This window comes from Physeter macrocephalus, chromosome 17, assembly GCF_002837175.3.
Source record: "Physeter macrocephalus isolate SW-GA chromosome 17, ASM283717v5, whole genome shotgun sequence".
In the NCBI taxonomy this organism is placed as follows: Eukaryota; Metazoa; Chordata; class Mammalia; order Artiodactyla; family Physeteridae; genus Physeter; species Physeter macrocephalus.
In genome coordinates, this window is record NC_041230.1 from 39,570,810 (window position 1) to 39,584,365 (window position 13,556).

A 13,556-nucleotide genomic window follows, 5' to 3' on the forward strand; every position below is an offset into this window, starting at 1 on the left:
GGATCACCACACCCAGAGTCAAAAACGACCAGAACACAGACTTAAAAACCAAGCCATTTAATTGTGTCTTCGAAGGTAAACAATATCTTGAGATGGATCCAAAGCCCTGAGAATGCCAGAGCTACGGGTCCAAGAAGTCCCGTGGAGTGGTATTCTCAACAGAGTCCAGAGGGTCAGACCTCAAGGTGTTCTGAGGCAGAGTACTTATGGAATTCATGCATTCCATTTTGCAATTTTGCAGACTGCCAGAAACAGACCCCAAGAGTCTCTTGAGATGGGGAAAATTCAACTCCTGGTCTTATAGATAAAAGCAGGAAGAGTACCAAAAATGTTACGTTTATGTCTCTTCACTTTTCTCACACAGTCTGAAGCCTGAGCTATCACATTCCCAACTCAGAGCAGCCTAAGCTGCAGTTCAGGTACAAGATTAGTCCCCTCTATCCAGAGAGCTCTCATCAATACAGCTTTTGCACTTAAAGTGAAAAGAACCCTCTAGCGGCACAATGAGTTAGTTTATAAGATTTTAATTTACAAATTAAAAAGCTACATGTTTTATTTTTTCTCCTTTTTCTCTTCTTTCTTTACATCACTCTTTTCCTTATCTTTCTCTTTGTCATCTTTTCTATCCTTTTTGCTGTCTTCTTTTTCCTGCCCTTCTTTCTTCTCTGCGTCCCGGTTGGCGATCTTGTTGTTGATGAGGTTGTGCAAGGCGACCACGGAACGGATCAGCGAGGCCAAATACACCACCACCATCTGGTCATTGGTCTTCAGGTAAAAGGCCTTGACAAACTCCTGCAGGCTGACATCTGGCAGCAGGTTGAAGACGTCCTGCAGCTGGTAGATGATCTGATGGTTGATGGGCAGCTTGCCTGTGGCCACTTTCTCCAAGTAGCTCCTGATATCCAGAAGCTTGGAATTGAGTCCCTTCAAACCATGGACCTGGTTTGTGATCCGCTGGGAAAGAGTGCCCACTGTAGTGTCTTTGATGTCTCTGTAGGAACCCACAAGAAAGGGCAGGAAAATACATCAGTGTCCTGTACTATCACGCAGATTTTCACATTCTAAGGAAATACTAAGTTTGTGAGGACGGGCAAGTTTTCCAAAGGAAAAATGTTACTTCCCCATTTGATAAAGACTTGAGTAAAACTGCCTTAATCTTGTTTTCATTTGGAGGAATATGTTTTATTTTTCTCATCACAGGGCATTTTTCAAAAGAAAAGAGAGAGCTAAAATGAAATCATTTTCACTACAAAAACAAAAAAAACCTCCTCTCTACTTCAAGTTCCCTGTTCCTAAAAAGGGTGGCATTTTCTCCACCTGCATCTATATGATGTTGGGAGAAGCTTTTAAATCAGTCAGCAGTAACTTTTTGAACTGGAAGGAATCTTATTGTTTGAGAAAATCTATGACCATTTCAAGTAAGTCAGGGTTATGTAAGCAGAGGATTTAAAAATAAAACCCCAGGGCTTCCCTGGTGGCACAGTGGTTAAGAGTCCGCCTGCCAATGCAGGGGATGTGGGTTCCAGCCCTGGCCCAGGAAGATTCCACATGCCGCGGAGCCACTAAGCCCGTGTGCCACTACTGAGCCTGCACTCTAGAGCCCGCGAGCCACAACTACTGAGTCCGTGTGCCACAACTACTGAAGCCCATGTGCCTAGAGCCTGTGCTCCACAACAAGAGAAGCCACGGCAGTGAGAAGCCCACGCACGGCAACGAAGAGTAGTCCCTGCTCGCCGCAACGAGAGAAAGCCCACGTGCAGCAATGAAGACCCAATGCAGCCAAAAATAAATAAATATAAATTTAAATCAATCCATCCATCCATCCATCCATCCCAGTCCAAGATGCAGATTCTCTGCAGAAAACTGGCTAGCTACAGTCATCGAAAAGGAGGTACACTGAAAGAGCACACGTTTGCTTTTAAATAATTCACACATCTGTTTCCATCACAGCCAGCATTACAGCTTCCAGACAAGGTGTGCTATCCACAAACTCATAAATCATAACTCAGGACACTTTAGAGATGACCCAGGACTAGAACCCAGGTCTCCGTATTCCTGATACAGATCTCTTCTTTACACCGAGCAGCTTCTTGGGCTGCTGCTGATTCTGATGCTGTCCTAAAGTCTCACCGTAACAAGTGTTCAACTCCGACTTCCTCAGCTTCCTCTGCTCCAATTTCACTGGTCACATGCTCAAATGTTTTTGAGGTTGGAGTTCCATCCTGGGAGAGGAGACTTAACTACAGTTATTTACTTACAAACAAATGAACAAACTGGCACATGTTCCTTTTCATGCCTTGATTCTTCTGCTTTAAGTCAAATCACTTCATAGGTGTCATTACTGGCTTTTTCATGGCAAGGGTGGGTAAAGTTTGCTCTGAAAGCTTTCAAAGCACTGTGACTTCTCAGCTGCAGTCACAGTGGTCCTGCTCAGGGAGGAGGTGTAGTGGGGAATCAACATTAGTTTATTTCTAAGGAAAATCTTGACATTCTCTCAAGCCTGCAGTAGAGTTGAACATCAGGGAAATCTTGATTCGGCTAAATTTTAAGGAATTATAAGCGTTCATTCTAAAATAGGCAATATTCAGAACACCTGTACTTGAGGCAAGCTCATGTCAGAAGATACAACTTTTAACCATCTGTTGTCCCTTGGGTCAAATGGTCAGAGCACCAAAGCAGTGTGGTTAGAATAACTGATCTTCTGGTGACCTGAACTAGTCAAGGAACCCATTAGTGGATGTGGTTTGCTGTATCACTTAGTGATTTCTTGATGGGACTTAGGAGAAACTTTTCTCAGATCTAGTGCCAGAAGAGGCTGTATACCTCCTGTAAAGGCTGTTAAATGTGTGCGAGGCACGACAGCACAGCAGTGAGTGCACAGACTCTAGCCAGGCTGCTTAGATTCAAAGCCTGGCTCTGCCATGAGTGATAAGGGAGCAGTGAGATCTTGGGAAAGTCACTTCACTTACACTAAGGGGTATAAACATTAGCTGTTGTTATTTTACCCAGGACAGTGTGAATCCTGCAAATGGCATCTTCCTCTTGGCTTTGTATGCTAGGATGGTCAGAGCCTTCAACACTCGTGCAGGACTCCGTGGCATGTCTTTTCATGTACTGATTTTCCCTGGCTTCATCTTATTACATGACCCTTACATCCCCTCCATGCACTTTTAAAAGATCTTGTTTCATCGGTGTGTGTGTGCGAGTGCGTGCGTGCGTGTGCATGCGTACGTATAAGCAGCCTTTAATTCCTTTTTGAAAGAGGCAGGGTAAAATTTAACTTATAACAACTGTATCAAGACCAGGGATGAAAGTCTTACTGCAACTAGGCAATAAATTTGGATCAAAGCTCTCTGGTAGCAAGGCAAAGAGAAATAGGAGCATAGAGCTCAGTGCAAGGAACATCTGCAGGGAACTAACTTAACAAAAGCCTTTTCCAGATTTTAAAACTGAATATATGGATAACCATAAGGAAGAAAGACAACCTTTAGTCTGTCCGTTCAACTTTGGAAATTCAAGACTGAGCTCTTTGCACACCCTAAGTGCAAATATTTTACGCTCAAAACAAAACTCATATACAATTGCACATCAAATCCTATCCTAGAATTTGAGTTCAATTTTCTTGGAAATAAAGAAAAGCTATTCTGGCAGCTCTTCATGTCCATACCCAAGAAAGAAGCTAACAGACCACACAGCTGGTACTGAACGCCACGGAGCTGACTATACAGGTGTCAAATCATACAGATGGGTTTTGCCATGTAGCTCCTGGCAGCTCTGACTTACTCTATTTGCAAACCTAGGATCTAGTCTATAGGGATTGGCTATAGACTAGATAGTTAATATAGTCACTATATTGGTGGGCCAACAGTGGAAACTGCATTAGATTAAGACCAAGCTCACTAGGCTCTGCATTTACTTTGCTGAGAACATCTCTGGGCAATCATTTGACTACTTCGGTCTCAATTTCACTTGTAAAAGGGGACTTTAGATTTCTATGGTCCTCTCTATTTCCAAAATTTGGTGACTCAAATTTGGGGGAAAAAAACCATAATATCAAACTATTGACAGAAACCAATAACCTTTTCTTTGTTATAAAGTATTTGTTGACTTGAAAATGGAAAAAAACCCCACAAAAACCCAACGGCCCTAAAAGTAGCAAATCTAATCTCCTAGGCTCACAGCAAGATGACTTACATCATGAACTTCTTCCACCGAAATATATGCTTCTGTGGGCAGTCCCAAGTCCTTTGGTTTCACATCAATGATGACCAATACCTGGCAGAAAAACAAATCATAGCAAATCACCTCATACTGAGCACGTAAGGAATAACTGCAGCCATTCTGATGATTACCGAAGCTTTTTCATTCATTCAACCAGATATAAGCCAGAATTTTCAGAAAAAAAAAAATAACTTTACATTTCAAATTATTTTATTTGCTCTGCTCTTCAACCCCATCCATTAACAAGCTGAGAGGTAGTATAGTGAAGTTATCAAGCAGAAGGAGGTTAGAGTCAAGACAGCCAGCATTTTAATCCCAGCCCCACACTTAGAAGACCTTACTAACCATTCTGAACCTCAGTTTTCTCATTGTAAAGAGGATAACAATTTCATACAGTTACTGAGCGGATTAAGGAAGATAACTTATATACCTAGCACTGAACAGATGTTTAATTTACTAAATACACTGGGTTACCGTATACTACCCAAAACACTGCAAATTAACATAAGCTTATAGAGAAAAAGTGGTGAAATGATTCATTATCCAAATCCTTCCTAGGATGCTGCTTCTTGAGTTAGCTGGCAACGAATATGAGTCAAGAGTTTTAAAGACGGAGTACACTTACTGAATTAGGGCAGTATCTTTTCATGAGTTCATTGATGGCGATGTCATTCTTGTGTAGTTTAGGGCCTGTGTGGTACCACCCAACTATTCTTTCTCTGGCTGGGAAGGAAAAATCAGTGGCTTTGAATTGTTACATAAAGATCTATATATGTCCCTCAAAAAGGGTAAGAACTCCAGTAGTTATGTTCTCTAGCTTTTACAGAAATTCCAGACATCTAAACCTTGACATACCTATGAAATCTAAAACTCAAAAACAGGATTCTCAGAAAATAAACAGCAGGGGAAATCTAGAGATATACATATCTCAGACTAGTTTAGGAGACCAGTCATAAATGAAACAACTAGAAAACAATTCCAAGGCAATATATAAACGAATTCAAGTTCATGTCACAAAGATTACAACTGTGAGTGTTGTGGGAATAAACATTTCCAAAGCAATGTGGTTGCTGAAATGAAATAAAATGAAAGCGACACATGTAACAGAGATATTTACCCTGGTGGTACTAAAGCTCTAGGGGCAGGTGGGTTTTATTTGACCATTCTTTGCTTTTCTGCTGTAGAGGGCTAGCTCTCTCCCCTGAAGCCTAGGTGGTCTAGCTGGCCTTAAATTGCTACTCTAGTTTCTCATTTATTCTACCTCATTCCTCTACTACCACTAGTCTTACTTCAGTCTAGCTAAGTGACAGGGCCTTTGACATTAAACAAAGAAAAGTGAATATTTATAAAAGGCATTATGGGCACACATATACCTACACACACACACACACACACACACACACACACACACACACACACACCACAATGCCACCTACCATTGACCTTCTTAAACATTCCATACATGTTTTCCAAATAATCGTGGTCTAAAAACCAGACAGAATCATCTTTGTCGTCTTCATCAAAAGGGACTAGAGAGAAAAAAAAAAACAGTTTAGGGTGCTAGACAGAACTCTTAAGTGCACATATCACAACTGTAGACCCCTAGGCCAGATGTGATCCATGTCTTTGATTTGTCCAACACAGTATTAAAATTATTTTTGAGTTGCTTTTAGTAAAAACTGGAAGATTTCACATACAAATCCAGACCTCCAGGTTCTCTTGAAAAACTGGAAGACCCAGCAACAGCTGGCTAGAGCCAGACAGAAGCCACCCCCTTTGAAAAGGACACATTCTTCAGTTTGCTAAAAGCTCCATCACTTCCTAATATTCCCATCTGGCAAATTACATTACTGCCTGATCCTTTTAGACACTGGAGTTAGTGACCGCTAGTCTAGCAGCCATGCCAGGAATTATTTTGTTGTTCTTTATTATTGTTGCTTCAATCATAAAATATCCATATATTTTATCTTTATTTTATCTTTATTCTTATAAAGATTTATGAAACAGTGTAAAAGATAAGGTCTTTATCTCCCCCTTGCCTACCCATAACCATGGTTAATAGTTTAGTACAGGGGTTGACAAACTACACCCACTGCCTATTTTAAGTTTTACTGCAATATAGCTATTAGTTTGTCTACATACTGTCTGTAGTTGCTTTCTTGCTACATTAGCAGAGCTGAGCAGTTGCAATGGAGACCGTATGGCCTGCAAGTTCTAACTATTTACTATCCAGCTCAGTGTGTAGCCTTTAGCCTCCCTTTTCTATACTTAAGCAATTCTGAAATAGAATTGCTTGGTTATAATAAAAAATGGAGACCATGAAAGCTTCTTTCTTTTTAAAAGTTAACTGACATTTTAACCATACTCAGAAAATGTAAAATTTGCCTATTTATTTTTTAAAAAACTGAGGTATAATTGACAAATTTTTCTTTTACCTGCAAAACTGTTGGATACATCGAGAACTTTCTTTTGCCATGACCCCAAAAGCACACCAACAACACGCTTCTGGTTTCCAACCTTGCCTATTCTGAATGAGAAAACAGAAGGTCAGTCTGGATGGGCACAGACAGAAGTGGACCAACAATAAGATACCCAACAGGAAATATCAATGGTACAGATACAATTTAGCTTATCTGGGAACTAATCCCACTAAACAAATATAATGGGTTAGTCCTTAATAATTCTAATAAATATAATGGGTAATGTGTGAACTTTGGACACTGGCAGTTTCACTGATGACTGCAAAGAAAGACATGCTTGGAAAAAAATCTCAAGCTTGACAGAAATTTAAAATGGAGAAAATGAAAACTCCCCAGATCTTAAGGTTTTAAATGTTATTTGATTGGTGTTTGAAATCACGTTTTATTTTTTCCTCTGCAGCTTGCCTTTCTCTTTTAAATTTTCCCCATCTTCTCTGTCCTCAAATCTTTTCAGGGATAAAGATGCTAAAGTTGAACCAGTTTTATGGTCCAGCTTGCCAACTCTTCTCTGGAATATCTATGTCAACAAGCCCCAATAGATGTTATAATTCTTTGTACCATTTAGGGGCTCAGAAAATGATTCTGACCCAGAAGCATGTGTGTGCCATTTGTGGTCTCTGAATGGCTTAATTATGCAGAAGTTGGAAGTGAGCTGGTGACTAATCATACTGGGAGGAGGGCTCAATGAACCAGAAAGACTACTTCAGAATATTTATTTCCATATCAAACCTCCTCAATGATTTTTGTCCTAAGGAACTGCAAGTGTTTCACTTATATCTCATTTCATTGGTCATCACGTAGAATTCTCCTTTAACCACTAACAATTGTAACATACAGAAACAATACAATTCTATGTTCAAAGCAAAGACAAAAGTCACTGTGAAATGAACTGCAATTCCTTAACAGTTGCTGGTTTCATACTGGTTTAACTGTATATATCTAAACATATGGTTTGGCAAATTTATAAAAGCTTACTATATTTAGGGTTTGGACCAAACAAAGTTAAGGATTCTGTATTCTGGTGGTTCTAATTTTTTGGGAAATCTAAGTTCAAAGGAAACTTCCACACTCATGGGCTTTTCTTTTTATCTACAAAAATCCATTTGCGTTTTAAAAAACCCTGCAATTGTCTGACACAGCAGCTTGCAGTGTCTGCCTTCACTATGCCCTTAACAAGTGTTTGCTGAATTTACTGAACAGAACTGAAAAGATGCTTGCCCTCTTAGCACCTCTAGTATCCTACGGGAGAAAAATACTAATCATTGTACAATGGGAAAGCTCGCATATCCTGTTAGGCTAAGGGTGCTACAAAGCAATGGAACTGAACTGGGGACCCTAAACCTCACAGGAGTCTTGAGTTTGGTTTTGGCTCTGGTTGAACTGGAAGTTGTACAAAGCAAGTTGCAAGAGGATGGGCACTTAGCAACTATGACTTTACAGCAGATGCTCCCAACTGGGTCTTACAACTTTCCAAGTCAATAAATTATCTTGTAAAATTTATGAACACGTGTAACAGGTCCAGCGGGACGAACAGCTCAAAAACAAGCAAGCGAAGGCGGAAGAAACATCTGTGTGATGTTTTCTTATTCATTAATGCCAACATCTCCAACCGGTCTCATTTTTAAAAGAAAAACTTGACTTTAAAACTTAAAACATCTACGTTTTAAGCTATCGTCAAACCACAGTCCCACTTGGAAACTTTCACAAGTTACATTAAAACCACAGTTCTTCCAGGGAGTCCTTCGGAGCGCTGAGAACAGAATTTCGGTGACGGCCTTGAGAGGCAAAAAGTGCGAGCCTGAAGGGCTTTCCTACCAGACACCGAGTCTTTCAGGCGAAAAGAGGCGAACGAGGTGACAGATGGGCACGAGGCCTGGGGATCAGGGCCAAATGAAGCCTGCCCCCCATGCTCTGGCATCGTACGGACTGGGTAAAAGGAACGAGAAGCCCAGTTCCCGGAGTGCCGGCTGGACGGCGGGGGAGACGATGCCGGGTGACTTGGGGCTTCGTGAACGGAGTTGGTCTGGGCCCCTCGGTGACACAGGGCCGCCCCCGGTGCATCTGCGCCCTCGCGGCCGCCGCGCCATCCCCAGCGCGCCGTGACTCAGCAGCGGAGGCGCCACCAGCCCCGGTAGGACGCCCCGTGCCGCCCGCTCACCGATTGAAATGATCCACCACACTGAGCAGCACCAGGGGGTGGACCACCACCTTCTGCACCGCCAGCTCCGGCATCGCGATACACCCCGCCCGCCAGGGCCTGCTCCCCGCGACCCGCAAACACTGACGGCCGGAGCAGCAACGATTCTCGGGGATCCTCCAGGCCAGGCTCCTCCTCTTCCGGTTGGGCCGCCGCCGCGCCCCTTCTTCTTCCGCTCCCAGAGTGCCGCGCGCGTCGGACTCGGATTGTCGCTCCCGCCGCCACCTTGAGGAGGGGAAGTGCCGGGGAAGGCGGGATCCGCCTCGGGTGACTGGCTGCGAGTTTCCCAGGTCATGAAAGCTAACAGGACACTGGAGACTGATAAAGGTTGACCTCCTGGTGTTTGGCCTGTACTGTCACCCGCTGCGGCTTTTCGCCTCAGTGCCTTACTAGCTCACCTCCCCCTCCCCACCATGTGAAGACTGGAGAAGATGCTAAGAAAAATGTAAATAGTAATAAGTAATAGTTCCACCATTCAGAAAATGTTCACTTTCGCTTCTAGTCAAAATCTTCCAGAATTTCTGAGAGGAACTAACTTTAAATCTCTAGCATTAGGGCATTCCCTTAAAGTAGGTTTGGTAATTTATCTCATTTTATTGTCGGGGAATTTCCCCTTAATCTTTACCAAGGACACTTAGCAAATAATCAACCTGTCTATATTTTCCCACCTGTCTTTATATTACTTACCATTTAACAAGGGTTAGAAGAATGCAGTTTGTGCCTAGAGTTAGATCATTCAGATTGATTTTAAAATAAAAACTTACAAAAAGATTGACGAAAAGATGGAAAGCAATAAGGAAATATGTTTTCATAGTTAGCTGGGAAAGAGAAAAAAGAAGACTAAAAGGGGAAATGTAGGAAAAGAGGACTTGAGCTTATCTGGAAGAAGGCAAACGACTTAAAATCCATGCAAGTTTAGTTTTCTGACTTTAAGTTGCCATTTCTGTAAACAAAAACAATACTTCAGCAACGTGAATTATTTATTGTTTATCCTGTTTTTAAACACCTTCTACCTTCCCTATATCGACAGAGGACCTGAGCTCTCTGAAGAATGACAAGGAGACTTTTGCTCTGAACCTTAGCCTCCTTCCAGTATAACTAGGGAGCTTTTGATACTCTTTCTGGGCGCTACCCCTCACTTTCATTTCATAAACTCTTCCTACTGTGGGGAACACTTTTGCATCTTCCTCATTTCTTTTACTGTTTTTTATTTGACTCTGAGATGATTGCTGCTACTTACGACGATAGAACTTTTAAATTAAGGAAATGTAAGTCAGCCCCATTGTGTGATGTGTTAAAGCATGCTTGCTGGTGTTTAGTGCCTGGTTCAAAGTAGATGTTCTTGTTTCATTTCTTACGTGATGCTATTCAACGCAGTGTAGACATGTAACTTATGAAAAGACCTTGGAAGGGTTTTCCCCCCTAATTTTTAAGATCAGAGATTGATTTTGATTTTTCTTATGTGTCAGGTAAGGCATAAAATTGGAGCCTAAAGGAAGCATGTTTTTGGACTAAAATATTTAGAGTATGAAGAAGACAACTTGAAATCATAAGGAAGGTATTTTTCATGTTGTTCTATTTTTTTCTTTTTTTTTTACTGGAGCTGACTTGAAGTCATAACTGATTTCGTAGCCACTATTAGGGGCTAAATTCATTCAGAGGAATGCAGAAGGAGATATAAGAAATCTACTTTCTTTTGTTCATTTAATTCTGGACTTAACTTTAAGAGGATCTGATGAGAGTATAAGGATAATACATTTTATTTTCCTTTGACTGTTTTTGTCTTTTTTTTAAAGAAAGAAATGTAATTTTAAAATTTTTATTTATCTTTTATTGAGGTATAGTTGATGTACAATATTATATAAGTTACAGGTGTACAATATAGTGATTCACAATTTTTAGAGGTTATACTCCATTTATAGTTAATATAAAACATTGGCTATATTCCCCGTGTTGTACAGTATATCCTTGTAGCTTATTTTATAATAATAATTTGTGCCTCTTAATCCCTTACCCCATGTCTTTTAAAAAAAAAAAATAATTAATTTATTTTTGGCTGTGTTGGGTCTTTGTTGCTGCGTGCGGGCTTTCTTTAGTTGCGGCGATCAGGGGCTACTCTTTGTTGCAGTGCCCGGGCTTCTCATTGCTTTGGCTTCTCTTGTGGCGGAGCATGGGCTCTAGGCGCTTGGGCTTCAGTAGTTGTGGCGCGCGGGCTCAGTAGTAGTGGCTCGCAGGCTCTAGAGCGCAGGCTCAGTAGTTGTGGTTCACAGGCTTAGTTGCTCCGCGGCATGTGGGATCGTCCTGGACCAGGGCTCGAACCCGTGTTCCCTGCATTGGCAGGCAGATTCTTAACCACTGCGCCACCAGGGAAGCCCTCTGTCTTTTTTAATGTTAAATTCTCCTTTTCCCAAATTTATTGAGATGTAATTGACATATAACGTGTAAGTTTAAGGTGTACAATGTGATGATTTGATACACATATGTATTGCAAAATGATTACCACAATAAGGTTAGTTAACGCTTCCATCACCTCACATAATTACCATTTTCTTTTTGTGGTGAGAACATTTAAGAGCAACTTTCAAATATATAATACAGTATTGTTAACTATAGTCACCATACTGTACCTTAGATTTCCATCTTATTATTGGAAGTTTGTCCTCCTTGACCAACAACTCCCATTTCCCCGTCTCCCAGCTTCTGGCAACAACTATTCTACTTATTTTTGGAAGTTTGTCCTCCTTGACCAACAACTCCCATTTCCCCGTCTCCCAGCTTCTGGCAACAACTATTCTACTCTCTATTTCTGTGGATTCTGCTTTTTTCATTTCCACATATAAGTGAGATCATATAGTATTTGTCTTTCTATCTGTCATTTCACTTACCATAATACCCTCAAGATCCATCCATTTTGTCACAAAATGGCAGGATTTCCTTCCTTTTTATGGCTGAGTAATATATATATATGCCACATTTTCTTTATTGATTCATGCATCAACAGACACATAGGTTGTGTCCATGTCTTGGCCATTGTGAATAATGCTACAGTGAACACAGGGATTCAGACATCGCTTTGAGATAGTGATTTCATTTCCTTTGGATACATACCCAGAAGTGGGGTTGCTGGATTATATGGTAGTTCTATTTTTAGTTTTTTAAGGAACTTTTGTACTCTTTTCCATAGTGGCTATATCAATTTACATTCCCACCAAGAGTGCACAAGTGTTCCCTTTTCTCCATATTTTCACCAACACTTCTTATCTCCTGTCTTTTTGATAATAGCCATTCTAACAGGTATAAGGTGATATTTCATTATGGTTTTGATTTGCATTTCCCTGATGATTAGTGGTGCTGAGCATCTTTTCATGTACCTGTTAGTCATTTGTATGTCTTAAAAAAATCTCTGTTCAGGTCCTCTGCTCATTTTAAAATTGGATTAGGTACTGTAATCCCTTACCTGAAATTCTTACCTCTTGTGAAGGTATTTTTGCATGTGAATAGTTGTTCCAATTGATGTTTCTGGGAGAGGATGTGTGCTAGAAATTCCTATGCCACCATCTTGTTCATATCTCTCTAATCCACCTTTGTCTTTCAATTTAGGGAGATAGCCCCCCACAGACCCTAGTATCTTGAAAGAGTTCTTATTTTTCTTAGGTCCAGAACATGGAATCATGGTCCTGCATGCATGGCAGCAATACTTTGAACTCTGCAGCCTCTGTTGATCATCTTACTAGATTTGGAAAAAAAAAAAAAGGAAGATTTACCACCTTTAGTCTAAGCTGTATTCATTGCTGGGGTTCAGACATCCTTGCAGGTGCTGGAAGTTTACCATTTTCTTTGGTGGTGTCATGTTGCCCTGATTCCTCGTGTTCCCTGTAGCCTTGCATAGACGTCTCTACCTTTGAAGTAGCAGTCACCTCTTCCAGACTTTCTGGACTGACTTCAGAAAGGAAAAACCTTCACCTGTGAGTGAAGGCAGTCAGGAGTGTGCTAGACCCAGTGTGCCCTGGGTCTAGTGGTGTGGGGTGCTAAGTATGAGGGTGAGTAGAGCCTCTTGGTCCAAGGGTGTGTGTCTTGTTGGCTCAGGTGGCTGGGGTCCACCACACCAACAATTGCATGATCCTTGGTGAGAGCTGTGAGGGGTCTGCAGTAGCTTCAAGGGCTGTTGAGGTCTTCAGTGGAGCCTCCAGGTCCAGCTGCTACCAGTGGAGGTAGCAGTTGTGGCCAGATCTGGCAGTGTATTCATGCTTGGCTGTAGGGACCAGCTGCTGGTGCCTGTGTGGGGGCGGGGCCTGCCGCAGACACACACGCAGTGGTGAGGGACAGGGCCAGCAGCAGGGGCTGGGACTAACTGCAGACATGTGAGCAGCTGAGAGGACCCTGGCTGTTGGTGTAGACCCATGTGACTGCATGGGTGTGTGCACTAGCCAGACGATTCTTAATTGCTGGTAGTGGATCCCTACTCTAACCAGCTGAAGTGAAGGGAAATCATTATCTCATGTAACAGCAAGTTCAAGGGCCCTGCTTGTTCCAGGGGGCTTACTGATGTTTCTCTCTCCACCTTTCAGCATCCTTCAGTGTTTTGGTTCCATTTCCAGACAGATTTCCTACTAGTGGCAGGGAAATATTTTGATGGCTACAGATAGTCACAGCTTTAA

The 13,556-nt window shown here is 41.7% G+C and overlaps 1 protein-coding gene across 1 annotated transcript; it reads right to left on the minus strand.

Moving 5' to 3' along the window:
* Positions 1-38: 38 nt before the first annotated feature.
* On the minus strand, positions 39-9,037 carry PSMD7 (proteasome 26S subunit, non-ATPase 7). The gene is made up of 7 exons (XM_007129042.4): positions 8,860-9,037; positions 6,657-6,748; positions 5,658-5,750; positions 4,847-4,944; positions 4,195-4,275; positions 2,131-2,222; positions 39-991 (listed from the first exon to the last, which is right to left on the minus strand). Exons 1-7 carry the CDS (start codon positions 8,931-8,933, stop codon positions 553-555), a joined length of 969 nt encoding a protein of 322 aa, XP_007129104.1. The 5' UTR covers positions 8,934-9,037; the 3' UTR covers positions 39-552.
* Between the last annotated feature and the right edge of the window lie 4,519 nt (positions 9,038-13,556).